We start from the raw sequence: 26,075 nt of genomic DNA on the forward strand, positions 1-26,075 counted from the left end.
GCTGAGCAGCATGAGAACCAGCCGTGCCTGGTGGGGCACGGCTCTTCCTCCTGGGGCCTCATCCCCCGAGGGCGACGGGCTCCAATGTAGGAGGCGCTGCTGTCCCTGTACGTGCACCCGTGCTGGTCTTCTCTTCAGTCTCCTAAAACGCCCCGTTCCTTAAGTTAATTGATGGCTTCACAATGAACATTTTTAGAAGGTGGTAGTTTTGCCCAGGTTACCTCTGGAAACGTGTTTGAAGGGGCGAGCCTGCTCATGTGTGAACAGTGGGGCAGCCTCCGGGGCCACGTATTGTCACCATTCTCGCCAGAGTCTGGAGTAAATACAGCGTGGCAGAATGCGTAGGTTCCCTAACAGAAGTGCACACACCTGACTTCTTGGTTTTTCTTCATGTAGCATTATTTAATGTTTTTTGTAGACTTGCTGGTTTGGGGCAGTTTTATGTCACGGCAAAACTGAGCAGAAGGTGCAGAGATTTCCGATTCCCCCTGACTCCACACATGCACAGCCTCCCCCACATTGAACACCCCCACCAGAGTGGGGTACTTGTTACACCTGATGCACTTGCAGCAACACGGCATTGTTACCAGGGCCTGTAGTTGGCATTCCGTGGGTTTGCAGCAGGGCATGTGGTCATCATGACAGTGCCACACACAGAAGTTTCACTGCCCTCAAAATGCTCTGCGCTCCACCTGCTCGTCCCCCTGAGCCCCGGGCGACCCCTGATCTCCATGTCCCCATAGTTTTGCATTTCCAGAATTTCCTGGAGGTGGTGTCACTGTGTGTAGAATACTCAGATGGGCGCCTTCTGCTCAGGAATGTGGTCAGTAATCCATGTAGCATACTGAGTGCTAAAGACAGCTGCTCATGCTCGTTGCTCATGTGAGCTCTTCGGGTCCACCCAGACCAGGTCACTCTGTGCACAGCATGCTGGTCTCGTGGAGCTCGCAGGGTCATCAGTGATGGGTCTACAGGGGATTTGTTGGCCCCTTTCACTGGAGTCCACCGTCTTCTGCATTTCAGTCCATAGTCAGGGTTTGTCTGAGTTTAGACAGTCATTGGAGGAGGGACAGGTGCTGCTGTGTTAGCCCTGTTTGAGGGTGTGTCTTGAGGATGTGAAATGAAGTAAAGTGCTCCCTTTTAAGGGCACTACGGGCGCCCACCGCAGCAGCCGACAAGCCTGTGCAGTCATGTCTCTCAGAAGATCCAGAACAGTAGAGCTGGTCATGAGACAAGCTGTGCAGTGTTTAAAGGTTGCTAGCAAACCTTAAGGCCTGGTGAGAGAAGTGCGGGCTTTAGCAGTCCTGTTGCCGTGGGTTCTGGTTAGAGGTCGAGAAGGTGAGGGGATGGCGACGTGTGCCGGGTGTGGTATCGCATCTGAGTGCTGAACCTTTCCCTCATTTTCTTCACAGCGCTTCAAGTCATCCGTGTACAGACGCTACAACGACTTTGTGGTCTTCCACGAACTGCTGCTCCACAAGTTCCCCTACCGCATGGTGCCCGCCCTCCCACCCAAGAGGATGCTGGGAGGTACAGCAGGCTTGCTGGAGGTGGGGGAGGGGGCGACGTCCGGGAGTTCCTGGCTCCGGGATGGCAGCGGGGCTGCAGTACCAGCCCCTCGGTTATCCTGGGTCACAGCTGTGCCTTAGCACCCAGGCCTGGTGTGGGGATGGCGACGTCAGCTGGTACCCTTGACCTACACGAGTACTCTGCTTGGTAATGGATGTGTAGGGAGGCCCCTGTTGTGCCAGGGAGAAAGAGCATACCCCAGTTCTCCTTCCTGGCCACGGCTCCTGAGTCCCCACTCCCACCCCCGAACCTCACCCAGGTGCATGGTCTGTTTTGCCCGCTCTTGCACCTCAGCAGAGGGCAGCACCATGGCATTTGGTGGTCTCTTGGGAGCACGGAAGTAAATGCAAGTGAGGTGACCTACCCTACCCTGCATCTGAAAGGAGATGGAAAATGCCACATGTTTGTTGCTTCACCTGCGGTTACCGGGGGCAAAGCGAGACCACAGCTTGCAGGCCCTCTGGCCTGGCCTGCTCCTCCCAGGCCTGCAGCGGTGGGGCGAGGGCGGCCCTTCTCGCGCTCTGAGCGATCCTGTCCCACTGCCCTTCTCCCAAATTCTAAATAAAACTCAGTGAGAAACGAGTGCCCAAAGCCGACCAGTTGATTTTTCTGCCATTTTCCCAACAATCTAAGGAAACGATGTACTTGAACCGGAAATAGCTTGGGATTTAATGCAGCAGTCCAGTTGTCAGCATTCTGAAATGTCTTAAAATTGTATGTAAATACCTTTGCCTCTCACTGGTCACTGGCCAGCCCAGTCTAGAGAATGCAGTTTTCTTACTGGCCCACGTGAGCACCACAGACAAATAATATCCTATTGAAAGGGGAAGGAACGCTCAGGGCAGTAGAGATAAAAATGTCTTGGGGTAGGTGCCTGCTTACTGAAACCCACATGTTTTGGACCTGGAAACGGGGTGCAAATGCTTCACTGTGTGGCTCAGGGTTAATGACAGTGCACCTTCTGTAGAAGGGTTCCTGCTGGTCCCGAGGGGCATTTTTCAATAACTTAAAAGTAATATTTGAAATACTATTTCTGTTTGTGGTCGGACTTAAATACCCTTAACGTATCAGTATACACTTCTACCTTTTTTCCTTGAAGTGAAAATAAGCGACCCGAATGAAAGCAATTAATAATCGGATCCATTGCAGAGTGAGTTCTGAGTAATGTGAATAGAGAAACGGGTGAAACAATGGGTGCAGCAGAACCCACTTGCTTACAGAAGGCTTACAGCAGACCTCTGTAATTGAGATGAGCCGGGTGGGACTCAAACAGTGTTGATTGAAACAAACGGGCTGTGTGGTTTTCCTGGGCAGTTCCTGACTGGTGTGTCTGCAGGGCAGGGCGAGGAGGTGGGGACTGTCTCCCTCGGGAGTGTTGTCCGGGTCCCTGGGTGGCTGCCTGGTGTGCGCACAGCTCCTCTCAGCGTGGCCCACGTCCGGCGGAGGGGCGCGTGCACCAGGCAGTCCGGTGACCGTGCTCCGTCCTCAGCCGACAGGGAGTTCATCGAAGCGCGGAGGAGAGCGCTGAAGCGTTTTATCAACCTGGTGGCCCGGCACCCGCCCTTCTCCGAGGACGTGGTCCTCAAGTTGTTCCTGGCCTTCAGCGGTCCCGTGAGTACATGAGAGCCGTGGGTAGGGCCTGGCTTCCCTGGGCTTCTGTTTTCCTGATGTTCTCTTATTTCTCTTGTTTGCTGCCCTGGAGTCTGTTTTGCACGTGACTACCATGAATAAGATTTACTGTCTTCCCAAACAGCAGGTTGAGTATGATTTTCAGAGGCACCCAGGGCTTGGCTTGGCAGGTCTCTGCATCCATGTGGGGGCTGGGGTGTCAGTGTAATCCCGTGGGAAGCCGGTACCCAGAAGGCCGCTTGGTGTGGAGGGTTCCTGAATGCTCTGGAGACTGCAGATAGGAATGAAAGTTTACTGAAAAAGACCACACTGGGCAACGTGCCGCTGGAAACACAGCCAAGTCTCTTTAGCAGAGCTGGAGGCAGAGGCAAGGTCTGAGGAACGGTCTCTGCACGTACAGTAATTTCAGTTAGAAACTAGAGTGGCGGTCTCTGCCTCCAAATTGCTGTGACGCAGCTGAGATGCGAGTCAGGAAGCTGAGGCAAAGCCTGTTCCCTGTTGAGGAGGAAGACACCACCTTGGCAGGCAGCTTGTCCCCAGGACTGTCAGCTCTTTCTTAGGAAGAGGTCTTCTCCTTGCGAGGTGGGGTGGAGGGGGCTCCAAGGGCCCATTGCCGGTGGGACCTGGGAAGGGGCGGGGCCCGCACCCTGTCTGCACAGAGGCCAGGGTCAGAGGCGGAGCTGGGCGGGCACTGCTTCCTTTCCCTCTCACTTCCTAGAGCAGAAGCGGCCTCTGACCCTTAGAGAAGGCTGCGGGCTTTCCCACTGTGACCCCCGGGGGGCTGTGGGTGCTGCCCCCTTTAGGGGACCCATGCCAGGCTTTAGCGAATGCTTGCTGCGACCCGCCGGTGAGCTGGGAGTAAGTGTGGGGCTTTTGTTCCCTGTGGTGGGCAGGTTCCCTTAGAACAGGGAACTTGATTGCCAGAGAGGAATGTGGAGGGACGTGGAGCTGAGCTATAAGCAGCTCAGGACAGGCAGGGGAGGTGCGGCGGGCGCAGAGCCGGGCGACGTCCCGGTCAGGACGCGTGGGGCTCCCCTTACCCCTGGCCGTTACACAGACAGGGCGTCCCCCGAACCTCCCCAACTCCATTGTGTTTTTTGGTAAAATGAGAGGATTAGGACAGATGACCTTCACGGCATCTCTGCAATTCTAGGTCACTGACCCATAAACAGCTGCCTGTTACGGTCTCTGTAATTCCCGGGGCTCTGTGTGGGGTCTTCTCTTCTTACACCACGACTTTCGGGAGGCTGGGCTCAGGACCCCGATGCCGCCCTCTCTGCCATCAGCTCTCCCGGGGGCTTGAGGTCGCGGAGGCTGGGCTCAGGACCCCGATGCCGCCCTCTCTGCCATCAGCTCTCCCCAGGCTTGGGGTCGCCTGTCCCGTGGGGCTGGTCACAGGAAGGAAGAGACCTCAGCATCCATCTGTGTGTCCCATGTGGACCTAACAGGACGTAATGAATCGGACATCTGTCTGACGTCCCGGGTCTGTACATGGGCTACCATTTTCCTGGAGAGAGGGCGCCACTCAGAGCTGGGGTTAAGTCAGGCTTTCCCGTCTACAGACAACCACCGCCCTCAAGCTTAATTAAGCTCAATGGAAAAAATGTCAAACCAAAGACAGTGAAGAGATTACTGAACACTTACGTTAAAGTGAACACTTGGAAACGCATTTTTCTTGGGGGAGGAGTGGATCCTGCTTTTTACTGACTGCTGTGGTGGAGGTAGAGGGTCAGGTTTTCCTTTCTTCCTTTTGCAGGATGTACAGAGCAAGTTAAAGGAATCAGCTCAGGGTGTTGGCGATGAATTCATGAACTGTAAGCTGGCTACTCGGGCCAAGGTATTTGTCCAGTTTCGGTTATGACTTCCCCTCTTAATCAGGGCCGTGATCACTTTCACAATTAACAGTGCTTGCTTGGTATCTTCCATGTGCCAAGATTATGCCCAAATCCTGTCACGTTCATTTATGTCAACGGCTCTGTAACCTGGTGGGTGTCGCACCCACGTGCAGCCGACGGGACAGGCGGGGAGGCTGCCACCGGCCAAGGCTGCAAACTTCTGAGCAGGAGGGGCTGTCTGTGCATGGAGCCCACTGGCTCTCCTATTGCGTCTCGATGCTCTTGGTGACACAGGTGCACATGTGCTTGGTCACCAGCTTTTCAGGTTTCAGGGGATCGATTGTTGCATTAATTATTTTAAAATGTAGTTAATCTGGTCTTTTTCTCAAAAAGATTAAGGTAGCTATTGTTTTTTTCTTTCTTAAACTGCTTCTCCATATGAAAATACAGACTCCTTTTATTTATATCTTCATTTTATTTCCTACGCTTTCTGTTTTCTAAGCATGACACAGTCCTAGTTAAGATTGAAGCTGGTAAGAAGTCATTCTTAGGGTGTAAATGAGGAGTGGAGGCCTCCCCTCGGCTGGAGAGCCTGTCAGAATTCTGCCTCACCCTTGAGAGCTGGAAGATTATTCTCTGCATGTTTCTGGCAGGGCCTCCAGTTTGATCCAGGTTCAGTGGACGCTAGAGGCATAGCCTCAGGGACCACCCAGCTTAGTGTCTGTGCTGTACACGCCGTGATGTTTCTGTTTCTCTCTTAGGTGAGGAGGGAGGTCCAATGTAGGTATTGGAGGAAGAGCAGTAGGGTCACAGGCTGGTCTCCACACGACCTGGACTTGGGATTCTGGGCTCGTGACCTGGGCTGTTCAGTCGGATGGATCGTTCTGCCTGTGGGCCTTCCTCGCTGAAAGGCGTTTCCCGTGTGGTGATACCCAGTTTTCCTCTCCTCACCCGTCAGGACTTTCTCCCAGCTGACATCCAGACTCAGTTCGCCGTGAGCCGGGAGTTGATCCGAAATATCTACAACAGCTTTTATAAGCTTCGCGATCGGGCTGAGCGGATTGCGACGAGGGCCATCGACAATGCCGCTGACCTTCTCATATTCGGGAAGGAGTTAAGGCAGGTGGCCCTGCTGGGGTCCATGGGCGGTTAGGTGGGGAGGGGTCTTCAGACTGGTGCTGCGCTTGGAGCAGACTGTGCATCTACCATAATAACCCTCATTCTGACCTGTTTCACTCCAAATGGGGAAGAAGAGGGTTGGACAAATGGGAGATTTGAAGAAAAAAGGTGGAGAATATGGGCAGAAACATGTGGCTTCCCAAACACACAAATGCTTGCCAATTTCTCCTGTCATTTCCCCCATTGGCAGGATTAGACATAGAAAAGCTTGATTTGACCTAGGCAGGGACACTGCCCTGGGGGAGAGGCGGGGCCGTCAGCCAGGACTCTGCCCTCCGGAGCAGTCTCCCAAACGTGCTGCTCAGACCTACCCTCGCACACACATCAGTGAGGGTTTTGTGGAGAAGATCGGGCGCAGTAGGTCTGGGGGCCGAGATCCCTTCGTCCTAGCAGGCTTTCAGGTTTCCCCTCCGGATAGTGGAGCTCTAGGTCAGGAGAGAGTTGGTCACCCTGGGATGACACGGTGTTCGGGCAGAGGGAGGTGTCAGTTGGGCCGCTGGTCATCTTCGAGGCCTTGAGTGGGTCGTTCCATCTTCCTCAGTGCTTTAGGGTCTGACACGACACCGCTCCCCTCCTGGGCCACTCTGCACAGCAGCACGTGGGGGTCCCTGAAACACGCACTGAAAGGCCTGTCTGTTGAATTTGCACTGCTCGCTGACAAGGCTGCACAGCAGGTGAGTGAGTGTGTGTGCGTACCCGTCCGGAGTGTGTGTGTGTACCCACGGGAGCATCTCCTCCTCACATGGTCGCTCTCAGAGCTCTGAGTCCTGAGTGCGTGGACCGCTGCCCTCAGGTTGGGACTGCACGTCCCCATCTTTCCAGGTGGCTCCCCACGGCCATTTACGCACTTCAGAGGGTTGCTGATGACAAAAATAAATGGGGTTCTGGTCTCTTGAGACTTTGCTGAAAAGTTAGAATCCGCCCTTGAAAAGGTCATCTTGCACTTGACTTTTGGGTGGACCGGATCAGTATTTGGCCACTCAAGCTCCAGTGCTCGAGAGGCTCCCTCCCTCTGTCACACTAGGTACCTGATGACCTCTGCAAGCGCTTCGGCCGGATGCGTAGGTGCTACTTGTAGAAATCTGCAAAGAGCCTATAGTCACCCGTGGTTGATCTGAAGGCAGTGTTTCCTCCAGGCAGGAGGGTTTGTCTGGGGCTTGTCTGCTGTACAGCTTACCTGAGTCTGAGAGTGCGAGTTGGCTGCCTGACTCCTGGGGAAATGGTCTTTAGGCTGCTAGTGGGTGGTTTTAAATGGATCCCACCAATGTGGTGGGAAGCCCTTGCTGCTTGCCTGAGAGATAAGGCCGCTCAGTGGCAAGTCTGAGAACCACGGCAGCAGTGCTGGCTCTGTGACTGGGACTGGGGGCTTTTCAGTTGCACGTTGGGGCGCGCCAGTGCCCAGGACGTTTGTCAGTGCTGAGAAGGGAACGTGAGCTCATTGCTGGTCTGGAAAGTCCTGGGTCTTCTTTCTCTGTGGTCCTGGTGCCTGTGTGTTCCCTTCAGAAACAGTGTGGGGTGGTGTTGGCGTCAGAATTGGCGCTGGACCTGGGTCATGTCCAGGTCTGACAGGTGCCTGTGTTTCCATGGAGGGAGACCGAGGCTGTAGAGAGCGGCGGGCGAGCTCAGGGCAGCCTAATCTGTGCTTGGCAGTGTCTTGTGCTGGGACCTCAGGCAGGTTACTGTGGTCCCTGGGCCCATTTACCCATCGATGAAGAGCAAACGGATTGGACTGGATCATTAGAAATCCTTTCAGTTGAATCTGTTGAATCTGCTCAAAGCTCAGTCTGTGAAACACGGAAATGAAGCTGTTCTGGTTGCAGCCCCTCTTCCTCCCACAGGGAGCCTGTGGGGCTGGGTCAGGTGGCCAGTCCCCACGCGTGGGAAGCCCTAAGTGGATCGTTTCCAGGGTCTTTTCTAGAAGAAGATTCAGTTTTGGATGGTATGTGTCCACTTTGATGAGGCGGAGGGGTCAGGCTTGTGATGTAGCACAAGTTTGCAGTTTGCCAGGTTCTCTGGTCTGATTTTCATGAAGGCTGCTTTGAAATGAATGTCTGAAGAGCAGCCATTTCCCAAATATTGAAATGGATAGTTTTAACATGAAACTGGGTCAGACAAACGAGCCATCAGGACTTCCTACGCAGCTAGAGTTCCATTTCACTCTTGCTGAACAAATAAAGACACTGAGGGCACGTTTTCCTAATTCTGTTTTCACGTGTCCTGGTTTTCTTCTCCCAGATCTGTTAGGAGACCTAGATAACGAGCCTGGCCAGACAAATGAGACTCACGTGGGGCTGTTTGTTCTATGGTGACAGGATGTGTGATTTTGGGTTGGCTTAGGGTCTTGTGCAGCGTGAACTAGAAATGGGACTTGTTAGCAAATGACATGAGCAGCGGGGACCCCTGAATCCCCGCTGCTACAGACCGGGGGCCGGACCTCCATTCTGTGCCCCTCTGTCCAGTCCAGAGGACCTAACGCACCTGTGGCCAGTGGGGACTTGCCTTAACCTTATTGGATAGATTATCTGCTGTGGGAGTGGGGTGGAGTGGCCTGGAACCTCTGAGCTCAGTGGGCCTGAGGGCCCAGGGTCCCCGAGTTGGTGCCAGAGCCTGGGCAGGAGCACCTGGCTCCCAGGCCAGTGTGTGCACCCCCCTCGGACTGGTCCTCTTCGTTTCTTCTCGCCTTCTGCTTTCTTCTGGCTGCCCCCTTCCTGTGGTTCATGGCCTGAGCTTTCTCCGTCTGTCATAGCTGGAGCTCTAGGGCCTGTGAAATGGACCTGGCTTCCCAGAGGAGCTGGCATGGTACTTGGGAGAGGTGCGCGCCAACTGTCACATCTCTGTCCCCAGGATGCTGTGGGTGACTCCAAGAGGGTCACCTCACCAACTCCCTTCATTACCAGGGACACACATTCCACCCACAGGGCCCCCACCCCCACCCCTTAATCCACTTTGGGCCTCTGTGGTTTCAGAAATGAGCTGTGCGGCTCTCCGCACGCACCTGTTGGTTTGTCTCGATTGCTGTGTCTGTCGCCTGTGTGCAGAGGCATATGTGGCTCCAGACGCCAGCGCCTGTCAGGCCCTCCCCTCCTGTGCCATGCAGTGTGGCCGCAGGTGGCCCCTTTTTATCTCCTGTACCAGCCTAAGCACTAGCACGTCTTTGTTCACTGTGTCAGCTGGCATCTTTCACGTGCACTCCCTCTGCAGCTGAAGATTGTCCCCTGTCCCCTCTGGGCCTGTGCACCTTTCCCTTGTTAGAGCTGCCATGACTCCCTCAGTCCCACAACAGCCCTCCCGTTTGCTTCCCCTTTCTCATAAGCTCCCAGCTTCAAGTGGAAACTTGGCTTCCTGCAGTGTCGGCAGAGCTGCTGGCGGCCACGGGGGTGGGAGTGCCCCGCTCTCCTGGCGTGCGTGTCGGGGACATGTTGCTTCGGAACACTGGGAGGTCATGCACGGCGAGCACGAGTGGGCAGGTGGCCTTGGGAGCCGAGGCCCTTGTTGTCGTCACGCTGCCGGGTTCTGTGTCTTCTCTGCCTGGTGGCCGGGGGCTGTTGTGTGGGAGGGGTCTGTTCTGCAGGGCTCGCTGGTGCTTGTGGGGAAGGGCAAGCCGTGGCGTGTGCTCCCGGCGGGGTCTCCGTCCTGTGTGAGCTTGGCCTTGTTCGACCCGCGCTCGTTTTCTAGGGCAAACAGGAGGAGAACGACGTGGTGGAGAAGTTGAACCTCTTCCTGGATCTGCTGCAGTCCTACAGGGTGAGTCTGGCTGCTCCCTGGCAGGCGCGGAGCTTCCGGGGGTCCTGTGATCTTACCGGGTGTGGCGCCAGGGCAATGGCACAGGACTCGGGGAGATGGCCTTGTGCAGTGTCCCCGTGTCATCTCCCCTGGGCGGGCGCTGCGCGGTGCTTTGGGCTGTGGCCCTGCCCACGCAGATTGTTTCACGTGGGGTTTTGGTTTGTGGCGCCAGCTCGCACCGCGACCCTCTCCGGGTCAGAGCCTGGGCCCGCTGCTCCAGGTGCTGTGCCACGAGCACGTCAGAGCGTGCAGCGAGCAGGGCTGCGTGTGAGTGGGTTTTTAGGAGGAGCCTGTCCCAGCACCGCCCCTGCCTCCCGTAGGACCTGTGTGAGCGGCACGAGAAGGGCGTGTTGCACAAGCACCAGCGGGCCCTGCACAAGTACACGCTGATGAAGAGGCAGATGAGCACCGCCCTGCACGGCCGCGAGCCCGAGTCGGTGGAGCAGCTGGAGTCGCGCATCGTGGAGGTGCTGGGGGCAGGGCACAGGGGGGCGGTGGCCTGGGACCTGTCTCCTGGGGGCCTTTCCACTCCTGGCTCTGCTGGACCCTGGAGCTGGAGCCACATTGCGGCTGCCCTCGGTGCCTCTGGACGCGTCGCTGGGCTGTGTGGCAGTTACACAGAGGGAGGGCTGGAGCCCCGGGGCCCCGGAGGACAGCAGTGTGTTGGCCGTGACTGTCTACCAGGCCGGGAGCAAGGGAACCTCTTTGCTTTGCAGCAGGAGAACGCGATCCAGACGATGGAGCTCCGGAACTACTTCTCCCTGTACTGCCTGCACCAGGAGATGCAGCTGGTGCACACGTACCTGCCTCTCACCTCCCACATCCTGGGGGCCTTCGTCAACTCCCAGATCCAAGGGCACAAGGAGGTGGGGCCCCTTGCCCCTCCCCCCTCGCCCCGCGCCCCTCTCTCTGCGCTGCCCCTCCTGCAAGCCTGGCAGCCCTCACAAGCGACCTTGAAGAATGACTTAGGAAAGTTGGTGGGGTTGGGCTGAGCACGGGATGGAAAGCATCGTCTACATCTAGTCTCACACGTGGCCAGAAAGCTGACATTGAGGTAGTTCTTGTGGTCCAGGGGGAGGGGTGGAGGGAGGAGCAGAGCAAGCCTTGGCAGGAACCACTTCCCATCTGGAGGAACCCCCAAAGTTAGGTAGAGCATGCAGGATCCCCAGGAACTGGGAGAAGTAGAGAGGAGAGACGGTGGGAATCAGAGCGCAGGTAGGGGACCATAGCTGGCGTGTCCCCCTGAAAACCCTGGCCAGCCTCACCACATGGGGGCTCCTGAGCCTGTGGGGACAAATGAATGTTGTCATTGTCCTGAGACGTTGCCGGCTGCAGCAGCACTTGCCTAGCCCGAATTATTGGAAGCCATCCACTCTAGCTTCTGTCTCTGGGTCTTGGCTCGCCCTTCTCAAACAGTGACGTGTGTCCATTGCCAAACAGCCTGGGGTCCTGTGTCAGGCCAGGGCTGGAGAAACCCTCACGAGATCCCTGTCCGGTCCTATGTTTGCTGCTTCGGTGCATTTCTGCACTCTCCCGATTTCTGTTTTGGTCTATCCTGGTTCCTTCGTGGTAACCTTGGGGTCACAGTCACCTTGTGAGAGGGTGCATCTGCTGGTTTCCACCTCCAGCTCCCTGACACAGTGTGGGGAGCTTAGGCTCAGAATTTCTAAAACCCTGTTTCAAATCCCAGCTCTGCGACTCTTGTGAGCTCTTACGGCTTTGGTGGGGCATTTAACTTCCATGGCCCAGTTTCCCATTCTGAAAAATGGCATGAAATACAACCATCCCAGCCTCCCCGAGAGGCCTGGGGATTCAGTGGGAACTGGGCTGCACGTAGCCAGTCTGTGACAGGTCTGTGGCTGTGCTGGGAAACCCTGACTGGCCTGCAGGCTATAGAGGAACAGGCTTCTCATGTCCTGACGGAGGCCTGGGCAAGGCCTGGGCAAGGCGGGGCAGGGCAGGGTGGGTCTTCCATGCTGCAGCCCTGCTTGGGGGCCAGGGAGCTTTTTGTGAGCAGTGCGTGGAAGGAACTCAGATCTGTAGTTCAGAAAGGTCATTGGCACAGCTCGGAGAGCGTGTAACTGGCTAGGAGATGGAGGTTATCAATCTAGCCGGGAGGCGGTTGTGACTGACTGGGTCAGTGGATAGCCAAGACTCTGGTGCCACAACCACCTGAGTGTTCATTCAACACTCAGATTATGGGGTACAGATCCTGCCATAGCCCTGACTCAGACTCCCTGGGGGCCAGGATTCAGGAAGCTGTGCTTTTAGTGGGACACCTGGTGACCGGGATGGGAGGAGCCTAGGGGACACCAGGTGACTAGGATAGATGCCTAGGGGACAGCAGCTGACTGTGTGTCCCACCAGGGTCACGTCGTCAGGACCCTGACCCTAGATTATCTGTTGTAGATGACTGACTAGTCCCGTCTCGTAATGTGGACACGACTCTGCTTCATGTGCACGGTCGCAGGGCCACACTCTGCTTTTCTGTTGTCACATGAGCCACTCTGCCACCAATGCTGATCTCGGACATGCCGCCCACTGCCAGAGCCTCCCTGCTCCTCTTGCCCATGGTCTCCCTTTGTCAACCTGGGTACTGAGTGCTCGGCAGGCGCTGGCGGCATGTCCTGTTCCTGCTGCATTTCGTTCGCTTGTGTGGTCACTTGGTGGCGGTTGTCTTGGTGTCTGTCCTGCTGAGCCAGAAGGCCAGCGCTTGCAAAGCTGTTGGAGAGCGTGCTGGAAATGATGCAACAGTGATTCTTAAGATTCCCGTCTAACAGACTTGTGCCCCTTTGGTCTTGCGTGCAGGGGCCAGAGGGACCTCTGGTATTGGGCCCACCCCTTATTTGGGCTTTGCTGGAGGAGTGGGCTGCAGAGCAGGGCGTGGGAAGGGCGGCTCTGCGGGAGGCGACACACAGGTCTGTGGTCGCATGTCCCCTCCCACCCAGCCACTAGACAGGCTGTCTCGAAGCATGTGGTTGGTGTCGTGTGAAGAACTGGTGCGTTAGGGGTGGGCCTAACGCCTGCCCCACCTGGCTCACCTGCTCTCCTCTGTCTCCTCCAGATGAGCAAGGTCTGGGACGCCCTGAAGCCCAAGCTCCACTGCCTCTTCGCTGGACCCAACAGCACCCTGACTCCGCCAAGGTCCCCGAGGGATGGCCTGTCTCCTCACTAGTGCTGAGAGGACCCCGGGGCAAGAGCTCCCGGTGCCCTCACTAAAACTTATTTCCAAATGGTGTGTCCCTGTTTAATTCCCTTTGGGTGGCGGCTGCCCCCCCATGCCCCTTGGGCTGCCGCCCCTCGAGCAGAAGAGCTGACGTCAGGCCCTGGGGCCAGGTGCCATGGCTCCCCTCCCCGTGTGGGGTGCAGGGCCGAGGGCATGACCCCAGGCCTCTGAGTGTCCCTGCAGGGTATGCTGTGGTTGTCCCTGACCCTGGACCTTTTTAGTCTGCTGGTGAGAAGTGTTAAGGTGCCCTGGGTTTCTCCCCAAACCCAGAGGGCAGGGTGGCAAGGGTGGCTTTCCCAGCAGATGGTGTTGGGGGTATGTGCTGGGATGGTGGGAGGGGTCTGGATTAGCTGAGCCAGGAGAGGGCTGCTGAAACCCTATGGACACCATGGGCAAGACATGTAACTGGTCAGTGAGGCCAGCAGATGGCCCAGGGTGGGGGTGCGGCTGTGTGTGCGTGAGTGGCAGCAGGAGCCAGAAAGGTGGGACCTGGGGCTCTCTGGGCGCACAAACCCTGAATTTCCAGGGGATGAGCTCTACTGAGTGCCCTGGGGGCCCTGGTCTGGGACTGGCTTCTAGGGCACTGTCGCATGACCCTCCCTACACGTGCGCACGCGTGCACAGGCACACTATGCCCTGAGGGGTGGGAGACAAGGTGACCTGCTGCTTCTGCCGCCGGTCCACGTGCCAGCAGCTGCTCTGTCCTTGTTGGGTAGATGCCCTTCCTTGACTTTGGACGGTTAGAGCAGGGGAGGGAGCGTGCCCATCTGTTGCTGTGGGAACACTTTAACGCGACCCCACTTCTGGGCGAAGAGAACCCTCCTCCCAGCCTCTCTTCCGCACTTGCAGGCCCAGCCATCTGCTTCAAGGGGCTGAGGGGACCTGCATTGCGGCAGCTCCGGGGGTTCGAGTCCCATCTGTGTGAATGTGGAGCACACTGGCCCCTCGGGTACCCTGGAGGGCTCTGGCCGTGAGCCAGGAGAGGTGCTGGACAAGGTTGACACAGGGTTTTCTGTCTGCTGTGGGTCTGACTTCTGCATGTGTCATCTGGGGGCATGTAGGACCCTGAGATGCAGGCGGGGGCTCTGGGGTGACTGCACCATGGATGGGCTGACGCATCTGTGCCCAGCACAGTTTGGCTGTGGGGCGAGGCCAGCTGTGCCGCCCAGCCTGAGGCCCTGCTGTGGCCATGTGCCTTCCTGGGCAGGGGGGCCGGGCAGCGTGCCCCCTAGAGCCCGACAGGCGGGGGCCTTTCCGGGGCTGTGTTTGCCTTTGGATCCTTCTGTAGAAACGGGTTCTCAGCTGCATTGAGCAGATCTGAATGGCCCCACAGGGCTGGTCCCTCCCAGCACCGCGTACACTTGAGCCATAAAGCGTGACCTACAGGCTTCTTCTGTCCTTTCAGTGGCTGCGGCTCATCTGCCTGGGGTGTTGTGGGTGGCAAGGGACAGGCCACCACCGGATAGTGAACTATAGACACTCCAAGCAGGCCCTACTGTGGGGGTCGTGGGGGACAGGCACGGCTCACGCTCTGGGGGCAGCAGCTTGGAGGGGGTGACAGGCAGTGTGTCCCACGCAGGCTAAGGCACTACTTACAGGTCACTGGAGAATTCAAGCAGCGAGGGCTTCAGTTTTTATAAAGGGAACTTCCTGCCAGCCTCTGTTCCTGGTCGTGTCTCCCTGCGGTGCAGGCTTTTGGGCGGCCCTGGCCACATTTTCAGAGGCTCATCTCGGTGGGGGTGCTATCTAGTCTAACCCATCCCACCCTAGGCTCTGTACATGTCAACAGGAAGATGCTCAGGAGTGACGTAGGGAAGGTCGTGTCAGCTGGGCACGGCAGAGCCCACCTTTTCCCACAAAGGCCCTAAGCTGGGGCTGTTGGTGGATTCTCAGCTGGAGGCTGGAGTTTTCTGCTGTTTCGTCCTGGGGAGGGTGCGGAGAGCCACTTCCAGCTGCAAGGTGGAGGCTGGGAGGGCGGGTGGCGCTGCACGCCTCCGCCCTCCTGCCAGCACTGTCCCATGTGCCACCACAGCCTTTCCTTGCTTGGTGGAAAGGACACTGCATTATACCAATGGGAGCCTTCCTGCCACTCTGGGGAGGCTGGAGTGAAACTCAGCGCTGCCTCTGCCGGGCCTGCGGTGTGGGAACAGCCTGCCCCCAGCTCCCTCAGTGGTGACCAAGGACACACTCGTCACTGGCCGAAGATGCAGAGCTGGAAGGGAAGACAGGATCTGAGCCCTGAGCAGCTGGTTGTCAGAGGCCTTTCCCCTGCTTTGCTGCCTTAGTTTTATGTGTGAAGCACTTTATCAGGCTCAGGAACCAATTATGATTACGACGACACCCAATAAACTGGAATTGTTTACAGACAGTCTACATCCCAGATTTTTCATCAATAAACTAACGTGGACTATTAAACATTTATAAAAGTTGGGTAAAGTTCTTAGTTCTTTGTGTCAGTGGGTGGTGCCTTTATCCCCCCAAACCCCCACCATGGTCAGAAATCGGGACCAAAATGGCCCTGTCCTCTCGGGCTAAGGGAGGGTGGCTAGGTTGCGATGTTAGCCTGGGCCCCGTGCCTCAGTTTCCCCTACTATAAGATAACCACAAAGGGGGTCGTGAGGACACACCCGCTAGCCCACCTCCATGATCCCAGCCAGAGTCCATGGCAGTGAGCAGAGCAATGCTGGCCACCCCTCCACCAGCAGTCCACGGAGGGGACAGTCAGAAGAGCTGTCCCCTTTATCTGTGGGCCTGTATCTCCTCGCCTCCCGTTTCCAGTGGCGTGGGTCACCCCAGCCTAACTAGTAGCTTCCTGAGGACGGGCCAGGCTGGCTGTGGTGGGGCTAGGTGAGGAATGTTGAGAAGGTAAAAGTGGTATTTATTTTCTTTCCCATCTGACCATGTTCCAAACTGAAAGTCCTAGGCTGTGTTTCGGTGCTTGGGAGCTAAACAGGGTGCCTGCTCGGCAGCTGGTTCTCTCCGGAGTGGGGGTGGGGGCGGTTCTGCCTGTACACGTGGTCTGCCTGGCGCAGAGGGGGTGGTGGTGGTTCTGCCTCTACACGTGGTCTGCCTCACGCAGCGTATAGTGCACGATGGTGTCCTGACCCTGGAACAGGAAGTACCCGTGGAACCTCTTCTTCTGAAGCAGGAGGGGAAACCAGTAGCGGTCATCTGGCCACATGTCAGCGAAGGGGATTTGGTCCAGTGGGAACCACTGAGGCCGCATTTCTGTAGCGGGGGGCAAGGAATAGCAGGTTTAAAGTTACTTTATGAGCAATGCACAGGGCAGTTCTGCGTGAGGAACGTGACAAACTTTTACACTTGATTGTCGTGACTCACGTTGCACAGACTAGAAGGGCTCAGGGTTGGGTGCTGGCGCGAGGCGGAGCCGGCCTCTCAGGCATGGGGAGGAGGTGGGGCTCCTCACCGCGGTGGAGAAGGGACAGGCCTCGGGACTCACCCTCGCTCTCTGTGGGTGTCCCCTGGACGCTGTCTGTGCAGAATATGTGCACGTCCATCCGCTCCGGCTCACCCACGAACTCAAACACAATGTGGCCCATCTTGGTCAGTGTAGCCGCGGTCAGACCGCTCTCTTCCTGCAGCTCCCTGCAACGAGCCAGTTGGAAAGGGGACAGCTAGAGAGGTGACAGCTAACACAGGACCCCCAGAATGGTGCTGGGAGAATGGGGGGGGGAGCTGTACACGTGTGGGGCCAGGGAGCCGCAGAGCGAGAAGCCTGGGCTGGAAACCCACGGGCTGTCATTTGGACAAGAGGGGATCCCCACTCGGCAGAGCTTCGTGTTATCTGGGACCTTTTTAGAAGCTGATTTGTTCAGAGGTTCTGTGGAGGAGTCAAGGTTGTGACAGCTGTTGCTTCAGGGTTCACAGGCCTTACCGGTGAGCACAGCTCTGGCCCACGCAGCAGGCCAGGCCTGGCTGAGCTCAGCTGCTTGGTGGTCTTGTGGGAGGTGCTGGTGGTAGAGCTGGGGACCCCACAGCCCGTCCGTCGGCTCCTGCTCTCCCATGGGGGCCCTGAAGGGAAGCCTTTCTGCCCAAATAATCGTCCTTGCTCATCCCTGCGCTCCGCACAGGATCACACTGCAGGTTCCTACTGTCTCTTTCCGAAGGCGGAGCTGTTGTTTTAACTTCTGTTCCACCAACGAGACCCCTCACCCCTCCAGCCAACTCTTCTGCGGTTGGTCCTAGGGCACGGCGCTTTGCCTTTCTCCCTGCGTCCCCCATTCTCAGGATGGCTGTGTGTGGGGGAGGGGGAGGGTCCGTCTCACCACCGGCACAGCCAGGATACCCCCTAAACACGCCGGTGCCGTCACCTATTTAAAAACATTTCTAATTAGATGTTCATTGCAGACAGTCTTGCGAGCACTTCTGGACTCATCACTCAGAAGGAAACTTGTTACCATTTCAGCGTTTCTGCTTTGTACACCTCTGTAAACTGCAGACACATCACACGCACTTTGGACCTGTGTCTTTCACACACAGCTGAGCAATACTCTGCACCTCAAGGAATTCAGCCAGTTTCCTAATGGTTGTGTGCTGCGGAATCAAGTTTCCGCTCATCACGAAAGCCCTGCCATGAGCTTTGGCAACACACCAGGTAGCACCGCCTCCTCACCCTGACAAGCTACGGGGCATGTGCTCCCCTAGGGCTGCTTGTGGGTCACTCGGCAAGCGCTTTCTGGAAGACCTGTGCTTGGGACTCTGGGGATCCCCAAAACCGCTGCAACCGTGAAACTCAGAGTCTGCGCCTCCCTTTAGAGACTCTCACTTCCCCACTGCCCTATATTTATTTCTGTTTCTGTAAGTGTTCTAATTATATCTGACCATTTATAGTTGGATATAAAAGTATTTTTAGCTTTGATCTCCACGTGAGGTTAGGAGCACGATGCAGTGACTTTTGGGGCCTGCAGCGAGCAGTCAGGGAACCACTCTGCATTAAACACACACTCTTGGATTAAACAGTCCAATTTAAGCAGATGCCCTCAGCTTGGAGTCCACCTTGACCTTCCTGTGAGACCTGGAACCACTTCCGCCTGCTGCCATTTCAGCTGGAATTCATTCACTGAGATGGTTAATTAAAATTAGACTTGACCTAAAGGAAACTGAATGTGTTATCTTCACTTGGGGGTGGGGGAGGCAAATGGCTCCCCAATTAAAGTAGCAGAAGTGCTTGGTGGGGCCTCGCTCACCTCTGGCAGCAGGCTGCTGGATCTTCTTTTTAAAAATGTCACCTCCTGATTCAATGTTTGACTATCTTGGGTAACTTCCCCAAGCACAAGGCAGTGTGTGAAATGACAATCTCCTCAGTGGCAGCTGAAGCTCCATTTCGCAGGCTGGATGACTCGACAGCTGGAGGTGACAATGCCGCCATTTTGGTCATGTGTCTGAGTGCCGTCTCCCGGACGGCAGATGTAGAACAAGATGTACAGTAACACATTAAACTGAGCAGCACCCCAGTGCTGGTGGGCGTGGGGCATGGTGGCCTCCTCTGGGAACGCTGGGCACATTCTGGAAGGGATGACCACTCGCCCACGCCACCCTGAGCCCACAGTTGAGTGAGGCTCTTGAACTGGGGCCACTTTGGGTCCGAAAAGGGAAAAAGGGCATTGCAGTGGATAAAGCAGGAGCCAGACTCACTGCTGAGGCCCCAGAGACTCACTTGCAGGTCGGCAGCGGGGACAGCAGGGCCTGGGGCTGATGAGGCCTGTCTGCTGCTGGAGTCCCGGGGCCTGGGTCTTGTCTCAGCCTGCCCTTTACATTTGAGTGCACCGTCCGGCCTGCCCCTCACCCCGCAGGGAAGGGGCATAACGTCCGTGGTCCGAGGGTGTCCTAACCCTCAGCTCCATCCTATCCGTCCTACACTCCGGGCTGGTTCCCCAGTGCCCCTTGGGAGAGGACACAGGGGTCCTGGAGAGAGCTCCTGGAGCTGCCTAGAACGTCCTGGGGTCAGCGTGGTGCCATGCGGTCCTCGGAGCGGACTGGTCTCAATCAGGAGGGCAGTGTGAGGCCCTGGGTGCCGGAACCTGGGGGTCTGGCTCTCCAGCTGGAATCCTTACCCCCTGCAGAAGCTGGTCCCTCCCTCACCTCTTGGCCCCGTCTTCAATGGTCTCTCCTTCTTCAACTTTGCCCCCAAAGCCATTCCACCGGCCGGCCCCGAAGCCTCGTTTCTTCATGCCCAGGAGAACTTGCTGAGGCTGTAGCACTAGGACCAAGGTGTAGAGCCTGGATGCGCCCATGGTCACCTTGAGTTCTAGGAGGAAGGCAAGAGGGCTGGGTCAGCCTGACTTAGTGCGACAGGGTGTGGATGGAAGCATGTGTCTTGTGGTTGCCAGGGGCCAGGTGGACCAGAAGTGTGCTGTAGAAGGCGGGCAGGGGAAGCCGGCCAATGAACAAATGACCTGGGGTAGAAAGAGGCCTGGCCCTCAGATCGTGAGGCAGCAGATCAGGCGATGGCTACACCTTCCCTTCCCCACTCCCTGGCACAGGGCTGGTCTAGCTCTGTGTCTAGCCTGTCTGCACAAGCCGGAGGACAGACCAGCCCCCGTGTCTAACAGGCACCAAGATACGCATCAGTTTATCCAATGGTTCTGGGGCAGGGTTTTGGCTTTGGCTTTCTCCTTCCTGGGACCTGGCTCCCGCCTCTCTGTGGTGAGCTGCTTCCTTATCCTCAGGAAATGCAGAGTTAACCGGGCGAGGCCCACAGCAATTCATGTGCTCACAACGGTTGCTGCTGTGGGACCACAGGGCCCTCCCGCTCCAAAGAATGTGCATGGTCCAGAGGAAGGCTCAGGGGAGGCCTGTGTCACTGCTGCAGGACAAGGGCCAAGTTCCTGTCGGTCCCTTCCTGTCCCCGCCTGGGCCCACTGAACATATCTCATGCTCTGAGGGCCACAGGGGGTGAGAGGCAGGATTCAGGACCAGGATCAGATCCTACGGGGTCTGAGAAAAGGGACCTACGGCTGGGTCCTGGGGGTGGGGTAGGTCACGCAGGAGAAGTGGGTCTCTGATTGAGCCTCCCTTCAGGCCTGCGTTCTTTGTCTGCACACTGACCTGTACCCACCCAAAGTGCTGGCTTCCTCAGTAAACTGGGATGGTGAGGAGGAAGAGGCTAGGAGGAACGTCAGCTCTCAAATATAAGAATTGACCATATACTTCTTTCCAAACACGATCCCATGTACTAGACCCAACAAGTCCATGAACTAAGACTTGTCAACTCCACTTTCTGGCGAAGAAATTGAAGCTCAGAGAGTCTAAGTTTGACCCTGGATCACACAGCGGAGCCAGGACCCACACGTGGCTCGACTGGATGTCCAGTCTGGTTGGCCCACAGCTCCTCGGAAAGCCTACCTGCAGCCGGGCCGGGCAGGCCCACCTGTTAGCCTTGCGACCGCTGAGTCGGTCATCTGGAGACTGAAGCGCCTTTCCACGGGTGACAGAGACCATATCCGGAGAGCACCAGGCTCGTCACGCAGCCCGCGGGCTTGGCAGATGCAGGTTCCCTGGCCACCCGGGCCCCAGCGCCCCCGCCCCCCGCCCCTGACCTGGCTGGTCCCCGCGTCCTCTGCTCCTCTCCCCAGCTCCCGGGTCTCTCGGTTCAGCCGGTCCGCGTTCCGCGCGCCTTCGGAGCCCGCGCGCCGCTTCCGGGGGCGTGTCCACGGGCCGAAAGCGAAGCCGGCACTTCCGGCGGCGCGAGCGGGTGGCGCCCATGGCGGGGTGAGCTTTGGGGGGCGAGGGTGGCGGCGGTGCGCGCGCGGTCCGGAGCTCAGCTGCTGGCGTGCGGGAGGCGGGAGTGGAGGGGGCGGCCCGCCCAGGCTTCCTCGTCCGAAGGGGCGCACATCCCACCTCCGTCCTGGCTCGGACCCGGTCGGCCGGAGAGGTGGCCGGAGGACTGCGAACACGAAGCAAACAGCCGGCGAGGGTCCGAGGAGCGACGAGAAGGCAGAGCTGTAGAGGGTTTTAGGAAGAGAGGGGCAGGTGAGGGGGCGCTGCAGGTAGAGAGGAGGGGCAGGTGAGGGGGCGCTGCAGGTAGAGAGGAGGGGCAGGTGAGGGGGCGCTGCAGGTAGAGAGGAGGGGCAGGTGAGGGGGCGCTGCAGGTAGAGAGGAGGGGCAGGTGAGGGGGCGCTGCAGGTGGAGAGGAGGGGCAGGTGAGGGGGCGCTGCAGGTGGAGGAGGGGCAGGTGAGGGGCGCTGCAGGTAGAGCAGGTGAGGGGGCAGGTGGGCAGGTGAGGGGCGCTGCAGGTAGAGGGGGGCAGGTGGGGCCCTGCAGGTAGGAGGCAGGTGCGCTGCAGGTAGGAGGGGCAGGTGAGGGGCGCTGCAGGTGGCAGGTGAGGGGAGCAGGTGAGGGGGGGGCAGGTGAGGGGCAGGTGAGGCGGCGCTGCAGGTGGAGAGGAGGGGCAGGTGAGGGGGCGCTGCAGGTGGAGAGGAGGGGCAGGTGAGGGGGCGCTGCAGGTGGAGAGGAGGGGCAGGTGAGGGGGCCCTGCAGGTGGAGAGGAGGGGCAGGTGAGGGGGCCCTGCAGGTGGAGAGGAGGGGCAGGTGAGGGGGCGCTGCAGGTAGAGAGGAGGGGCAGGTGAGGGGGCGCTGCAGGTAGAGGTGAAGCTTGTGAAGAGCACCACAGGCCTGAATGCTGTGGCACAGGGTTTCAGGGCTTCGGGGAAAGGAGAAGCCGATGAGGCTGAGGGTGTGGGATGGGGCTGGAGGGCAGCTGCCCAGTCAAACTGTGTAACGCGTTTTCATCCTCTCTGACCTGGGATTAGCCCTGGCGCCCACAACCACTCTGTGTCCCTTCTTCCATGAGACCTTCTATGCCCTTTGAAGGCAGAAATTCCTGAGTTACTGTCTCCAAATCCTGTCAACATACTTTGGTGTTGAAAGGGCTTTGGCCTGGAGCTGAGGGGATAACAGTGGCTGTTTTCCCATCCGAAAAATAGATCTAGAACTTATTTTGCAGGTCTGAGTTCAAGGAAGGGAGGTATGGATAGCTCCTGGCAGTTGAAAAACTGTTAAAAACCTAACTTCCAAAGAGACTTGGATATTGCCCTTCAGCTATCCACACAGGATGAGTTCCGTTTTGTTGAGAAATGTGACAGGTCCGGCTCTGCTAGCCCCCCACCTTGCTTACTAGGGAAGGGCCCATCTCACTGGGTTTTCTCACAGTCTCTCAGAGCCCAGTGAGAATTTGTACCAGGTGAGAGAGTTACTTTCTTCACTTTATCAGTACTGTTAAGCAGTGCCGGGAAAATCTTGGTTGATACAAAGAAGGTGACTGTCACTGATGTCAGAGGTTTCCTTCAGGAGAGAAAAACACTTGGTGACTGAAGGGTGGCTGCCTGCTGCGTTAGCTCAGTAGCCATGACAAGGCGCCAGACTGAGTGGCTTAAACAATAGGAATTTATTGTGTTGCTGAGCTGGCGGGTTAGCTGTTGGGATCAAGGGCTGGCAGGGCTGGTTCCTCTTGCGGCCGGTCCTTGACTTGTAGGTGGCTCTCCTTCCTTCCTGTGTCCGCACGTGGTTGTCCCTCTGCTCGTGTGTGTCCTAATCTCTTGTAAGGACACCAGTGCTACTGGATGAGGGCCTACCGTAATGGCTTTGTTTTACCTTAATTCCCTCTTTAAACACCAGTCACATTTTGAGGTCCTGGGGGTTAGGACTCCAACATGAGTTTTGGGGGTTTACAGTCCAGCCCATAACACCTGCTTTCTGGCTGAGGCCTTGTCAACGTGCCTCCCCTCTTGGGCTTCCACGCCCACCCCTAAGAATGCCCGGGCTGTACCAAGGCCCCCACTCAGCTCGTGGCCTGTGGGTGTGCGTGATGCCATGCGGCCACCTGCCTGCTCCCTCGCTCTCTCATCAGCTCCTGGAAGCTGCTGGCCTGGGCTTCCTTTCAGCGTCAGAGCCTCCACACCGCTGGGCGTCACTGCAAGGCTAGGAGCGGCGCCGAGCACCTGTGGCTGGCGCGGCACTTGAGGGACCCGTTTGTGAAGGCTGCCAAGGTGGAGAGTTACCGGTGTCGAAGCGCCTTCAAGCTTTTGGAGGTGGACGAGCGTCACCAGATCCTGCGGCCTGGCCTCCGGGTGTTGGACTGTGGAGCGGCTCCCGGTGCGTGGAGCCAGGTAGCGGTACAGAAAGTCAACGCCGCAGGCACAGGTGCGCCTCTTGCTGCTCTTGGGGCCACCACGAGTCTGGAGTCTGCAGATGGCAGCCAGCAGACAGAGGGCAGAGGGCACGAAGGGGTTGGTGGTTTAGTAGTAACAATGATAAAAATAGGACACTGGCATCTTCAAAGTGAAAGACAAGGTAGAAAGGCATCATGAGAATTAAAACGACCCAAATCACACCACATGGAGAGGTACATGAAGGTGCTGGGGTGCGTCCTTCCAGAAGAGGCTTTTGTACACGTCCTGTCATCCATACCTTCTTTCAGAAGGCTCTTCTCCCACAGTCTCGCTGCTGGGAGCCATATGAGCTCATGGCACATAGACAGCTTTCCACGGCAGTACCCCTGACTCACCCCTCAGGTCTCCAGGCCCAGGTTCTGCTGGGGCCTCTCAGCCCTGTGGTTGGGGCTCCGGATTTCCACTCTGGCTCAACCTGAGGGACTCAGCGGTTATCTGTCTCATATTTTAGGATTTTGTTTATCAAAACAGCCCCCCCTGGTTAATAACAAACCAGCCTCCCATGCAACTGGAAAGCGGTTTCCTTTTGAACAGTTGCATGGTGCTGCAGATGATGGCGCTACTGTGTTGTCGGGGAGCTTTCCAGTCTCTTGCCAGCATGCCCAGTGCTGCAGGCGGTGTCCTTGACACCTGGTACCTTCTGTAAAGTCTGAGGGTGCTGCGTGTCCTGGTGTTCTGCGACATGTGACAGTTCACAAAGACCTCTCCCAAACACCTTAGGGTGGGGACATTTATGCCCATTTTCCTAATGAGAAAATCGAGGCTCAGAGTTTGGTGACCTGCTGAAAGTGCTGGCCTGGGACCTCCGCTCCGCTGGTTCATGCCTCGGCCTCACCACGTGGCTGGGGGGCTTGAGAACAGCTTCGAAAGCTTTTAGCTCGAATGTCCTTGACTAGGTGAATGACTGTCAGAAACTTCAGTTCCGTTTGCCACCGCAGCCTGTCCCTAGACCTGCTAACGGCTGCTTTCAGTGGTCCCTGTTATTACTCAAATACGGGCAAGGTAGCAGTGTTTGGACCTTAGTTTGCATCTCCCCTTTCCCCCCCATCTTGGCTTGTTTCTAGCAGTTTCTACATGGAAAGAAATTGGATTAAGCTGAAGAATGGATTTGTTGATTTAGTCCAGAGGCACTTTGTATACTAGTTTGTCATTATCTGTTTTAGTTTATCAAGAAGCGCACTCAGAGATAAGAACGCTTAGGGAGAGCAGCCTCGGGGAATGAAATGAAATCAGAGTTGGAGTGGAGTCCTGGGGTGTGGCCCCAGGTCTGCATTCCGCTCTGGGACAGTCGCTTTGCCTCTCTGGGCCTCAGTTTCCTCAGATGGAGAGTGAAGGACCATCATTCCTCCACCATGTGTTTTTGTAGGATGTATAGAAAGTGGGAAAAGGCCTGTGTCCACATATTTGCACATTAGCTCTTTTCCTTGCTCCTGACTTTATTACTTTGTTGCATGTATTTTTGTGGGAAGAGGCAGGGTGTAGATAAATAATGCACTCACTGTTCCTTCCTTAGAGCCCAGCGCTCCTGTTGGCTTTGTGCTTGGGGTAGATCTTCTTCACATATCACCCCTGGAAGGAGCAACGTTTTTGTGCCCTGCTAATGTGACTGACCCAGGAACCTTCCAGAGAATCCAAGAACTGCTTCCTGGTGGGAGAGCAGATGTGATTCTGAGTGACATGGCACCCAATGCCACAGGGATCCGGGGCCTCGATCACGACAGGATCATTGACCTGTGCTTGTCCCTCCTGGACATGGTCCCGGACATCCTGCTCCCTGGGGGAACACTCCTTTGTAAAACCTGGGCTGGAAGTCAGAGCCATCGCTTACAGAAGAGACTGACACAGGAATTCCAGAACACGAGGACTGTGAAACCAGAAGCCAGCAGGAAAGAATCATCAGAGGTGTACCTCTTGGCCACACAATACCGGAGAGCAAAGGGGTCTGTGAAGAACTGAGGCTTCTTCTGCCATTTCTGGTCCTTTTCACTGCAGATGTAGGCTGTGCGCTTTCCTGAAATGTGGCTGGGGTGGGGCGAGGTCCGAGCTAGAGCCGGGATGCAGCAGGCAGGACAAGTGGGGGACCTTTTGTAAAACAAAAACATAGGACAGACTATGTTCAGTGGCCATGACAGATGATAAAAAAACAGACTGAGGGAAGGATAAAAATGAGTGTGCTGAGGCAGAGCTGGAGATAGACATGAACACCTTCATGCCACTTGCTCATCTTACAGACTTAGCTAATTACAGAGAAGCAGGTTTCCACCATTGCTCTGAGAGCACAACACAGGTTTCCAGTTGTTGTTTGGCTATACAGTATTATGTGGAAAAATGTGAAATTTCAATCTGGGGATTAATTTCCATCTCTCTAGTGAATGATCTGGAAACACATCAGTTCGTTAAGCAGCAAGAATTCCCAGAGCAATTAGGGCAGACATTCGGTATGAATTTATGCGTGGGGCGGGTGCGCTTTCATTTTGGCTGGAAATACACATTGCTGTACTACTCCAGGCTCCCTAGACAGTAAAGGTAATTGCCAAAGCAAGCAGCGATGTGGTGTTGATTTATTTTCTTTTACTCTTCCAGGAACTCAGTACAGCTTCATAAAAGAATATAGATTGTATTATCTTAAGGGATTTCCTAGCTTTTAGTTTGTTTGTTTTAATT

The 26,075-nt window shown here is 56.5% G+C and overlaps 3 protein-coding genes across 8 annotated transcripts in view; 2 read left to right on the plus strand and 1 right to left on the minus strand.

The window, feature by feature from the left end:
- SNX8 (sorting nexin 8) overlaps positions 1-15,651 on the plus strand; it is a 37,656-nt gene extending 22,005 nt beyond the window's left edge. For all 3 annotated transcript variants that reach the window (XM_074314007.1, XM_019757560.2, XM_074314008.1), the window contains exons 3-11: positions 1,413-1,530; positions 3,059-3,180; positions 4,955-5,035; positions 5,992-6,152; positions 6,754-6,886; positions 9,888-9,956; positions 10,316-10,462; positions 10,712-10,861; positions 13,060-15,651. In XM_074314007.1, coding sequence (XP_074170108.1) covers positions 1,413-1,530; positions 3,059-3,180; positions 4,955-5,035; positions 5,992-6,152; positions 6,754-6,886; positions 9,888-9,956; positions 10,316-10,462; positions 10,712-10,861; positions 13,060-13,170 — 1,092 coding nt within the window. In that variant the 3' untranslated portion in view covers positions 13,171-15,651. The remainder of the gene's footprint in view (positions 1-1,412; positions 1,531-3,058; positions 3,181-4,954; positions 5,036-5,991; positions 6,153-6,753; positions 6,887-9,887; positions 9,957-10,315; positions 10,463-10,711; positions 10,862-13,059) is intronic.
- A 427-nt stretch (positions 15,652-16,078) lies between these two features.
- NUDT1 (nudix hydrolase 1) lies at positions 16,079-20,929 on the minus strand. 4 transcript variants are annotated; one of them, XM_019757563.2, is made up of 4 exons: positions 20,781-20,928; positions 19,324-19,489; positions 16,682-16,827; positions 16,079-16,449 (listed from the first exon to the last, which is right to left on the minus strand). In XM_019757563.2, the coding sequence occupies exons 2-4, from the start codon at positions 19,473-19,475 to the stop codon at positions 16,277-16,279; spliced, it is 471 nt and encodes a 156-aa protein (XP_019613122.1). In that variant the 5' UTR covers positions 19,476-19,489; positions 20,781-20,928; the 3' UTR covers positions 16,079-16,276. The 4 variants fall into 4 exon arrangements, with proteins under 4 accessions (XP_019613122.1, XP_074170117.1, XP_019613123.1 ...); XM_074314016.1 differs by lacking the exon at positions 20,781-20,928 and adding an exon at positions 20,612-20,757; XM_019757564.2 differs by lacking the exon at positions 20,781-20,928 and adding an exon at positions 20,587-20,755.
- On the plus strand, positions 20,885-25,953 carry MRM2 (mitochondrial rRNA methyltransferase 2). The gene is made up of 3 exons (XM_019757562.2): positions 20,885-20,952; positions 23,090-23,382; positions 24,925-25,953. Exons 1-3 carry the CDS (start codon positions 20,945-20,947, stop codon positions 25,365-25,367), a joined length of 744 nt encoding a protein of 247 aa, XP_019613121.2. The 5' UTR covers positions 20,885-20,944; the 3' UTR covers positions 25,368-25,953.
- The last annotated feature ends 122 nt before the right edge of the window (positions 25,954-26,075 follow it).

The sequence above is a fragment of the Rhinolophus sinicus genome, linkage group LG10 (genome assembly GCF_036562045.2).
Source record: "Rhinolophus sinicus isolate RSC01 linkage group LG10, ASM3656204v1, whole genome shotgun sequence".
NCBI classification, from domain to species: domain Eukaryota; kingdom Metazoa; phylum Chordata; class Mammalia; order Chiroptera; family Rhinolophidae; genus Rhinolophus; species Rhinolophus sinicus.

Excerpts from the sequence above, each read along its gene's own strand:
- NUDT1 (XM_074314016.1), bottom strand. The coding sequence starts at position 20,642 with ATGACCGACTCAGCGGTCGCAAGGCTAACAG. Across the intron at positions 19,490-20,611 it reads AGCGGTCGCAAGGCTAACAG|AACTCAAGGTGACCATGGGC; the intron begins GTGGGCCTGCCC and ends CCTTCCTCCTAG. Across the intron at positions 16,450-16,681 it reads GACACCCACAGAGAGCGAGG|AAATGCGGCCTCAGTGGTTC; the intron begins GTGAGTCCCGAG and ends CCCCCGCTACAG.
- MRM2 (XM_019757562.2), top strand. Across the intron at positions 23,383-24,924 it reads AGTCAACGCCGCAGGCACAG|AGCCCAGCGCTCCTGTTGGC; the intron begins GTGCGCCTCTTG and ends TTCCTTCCTTAG.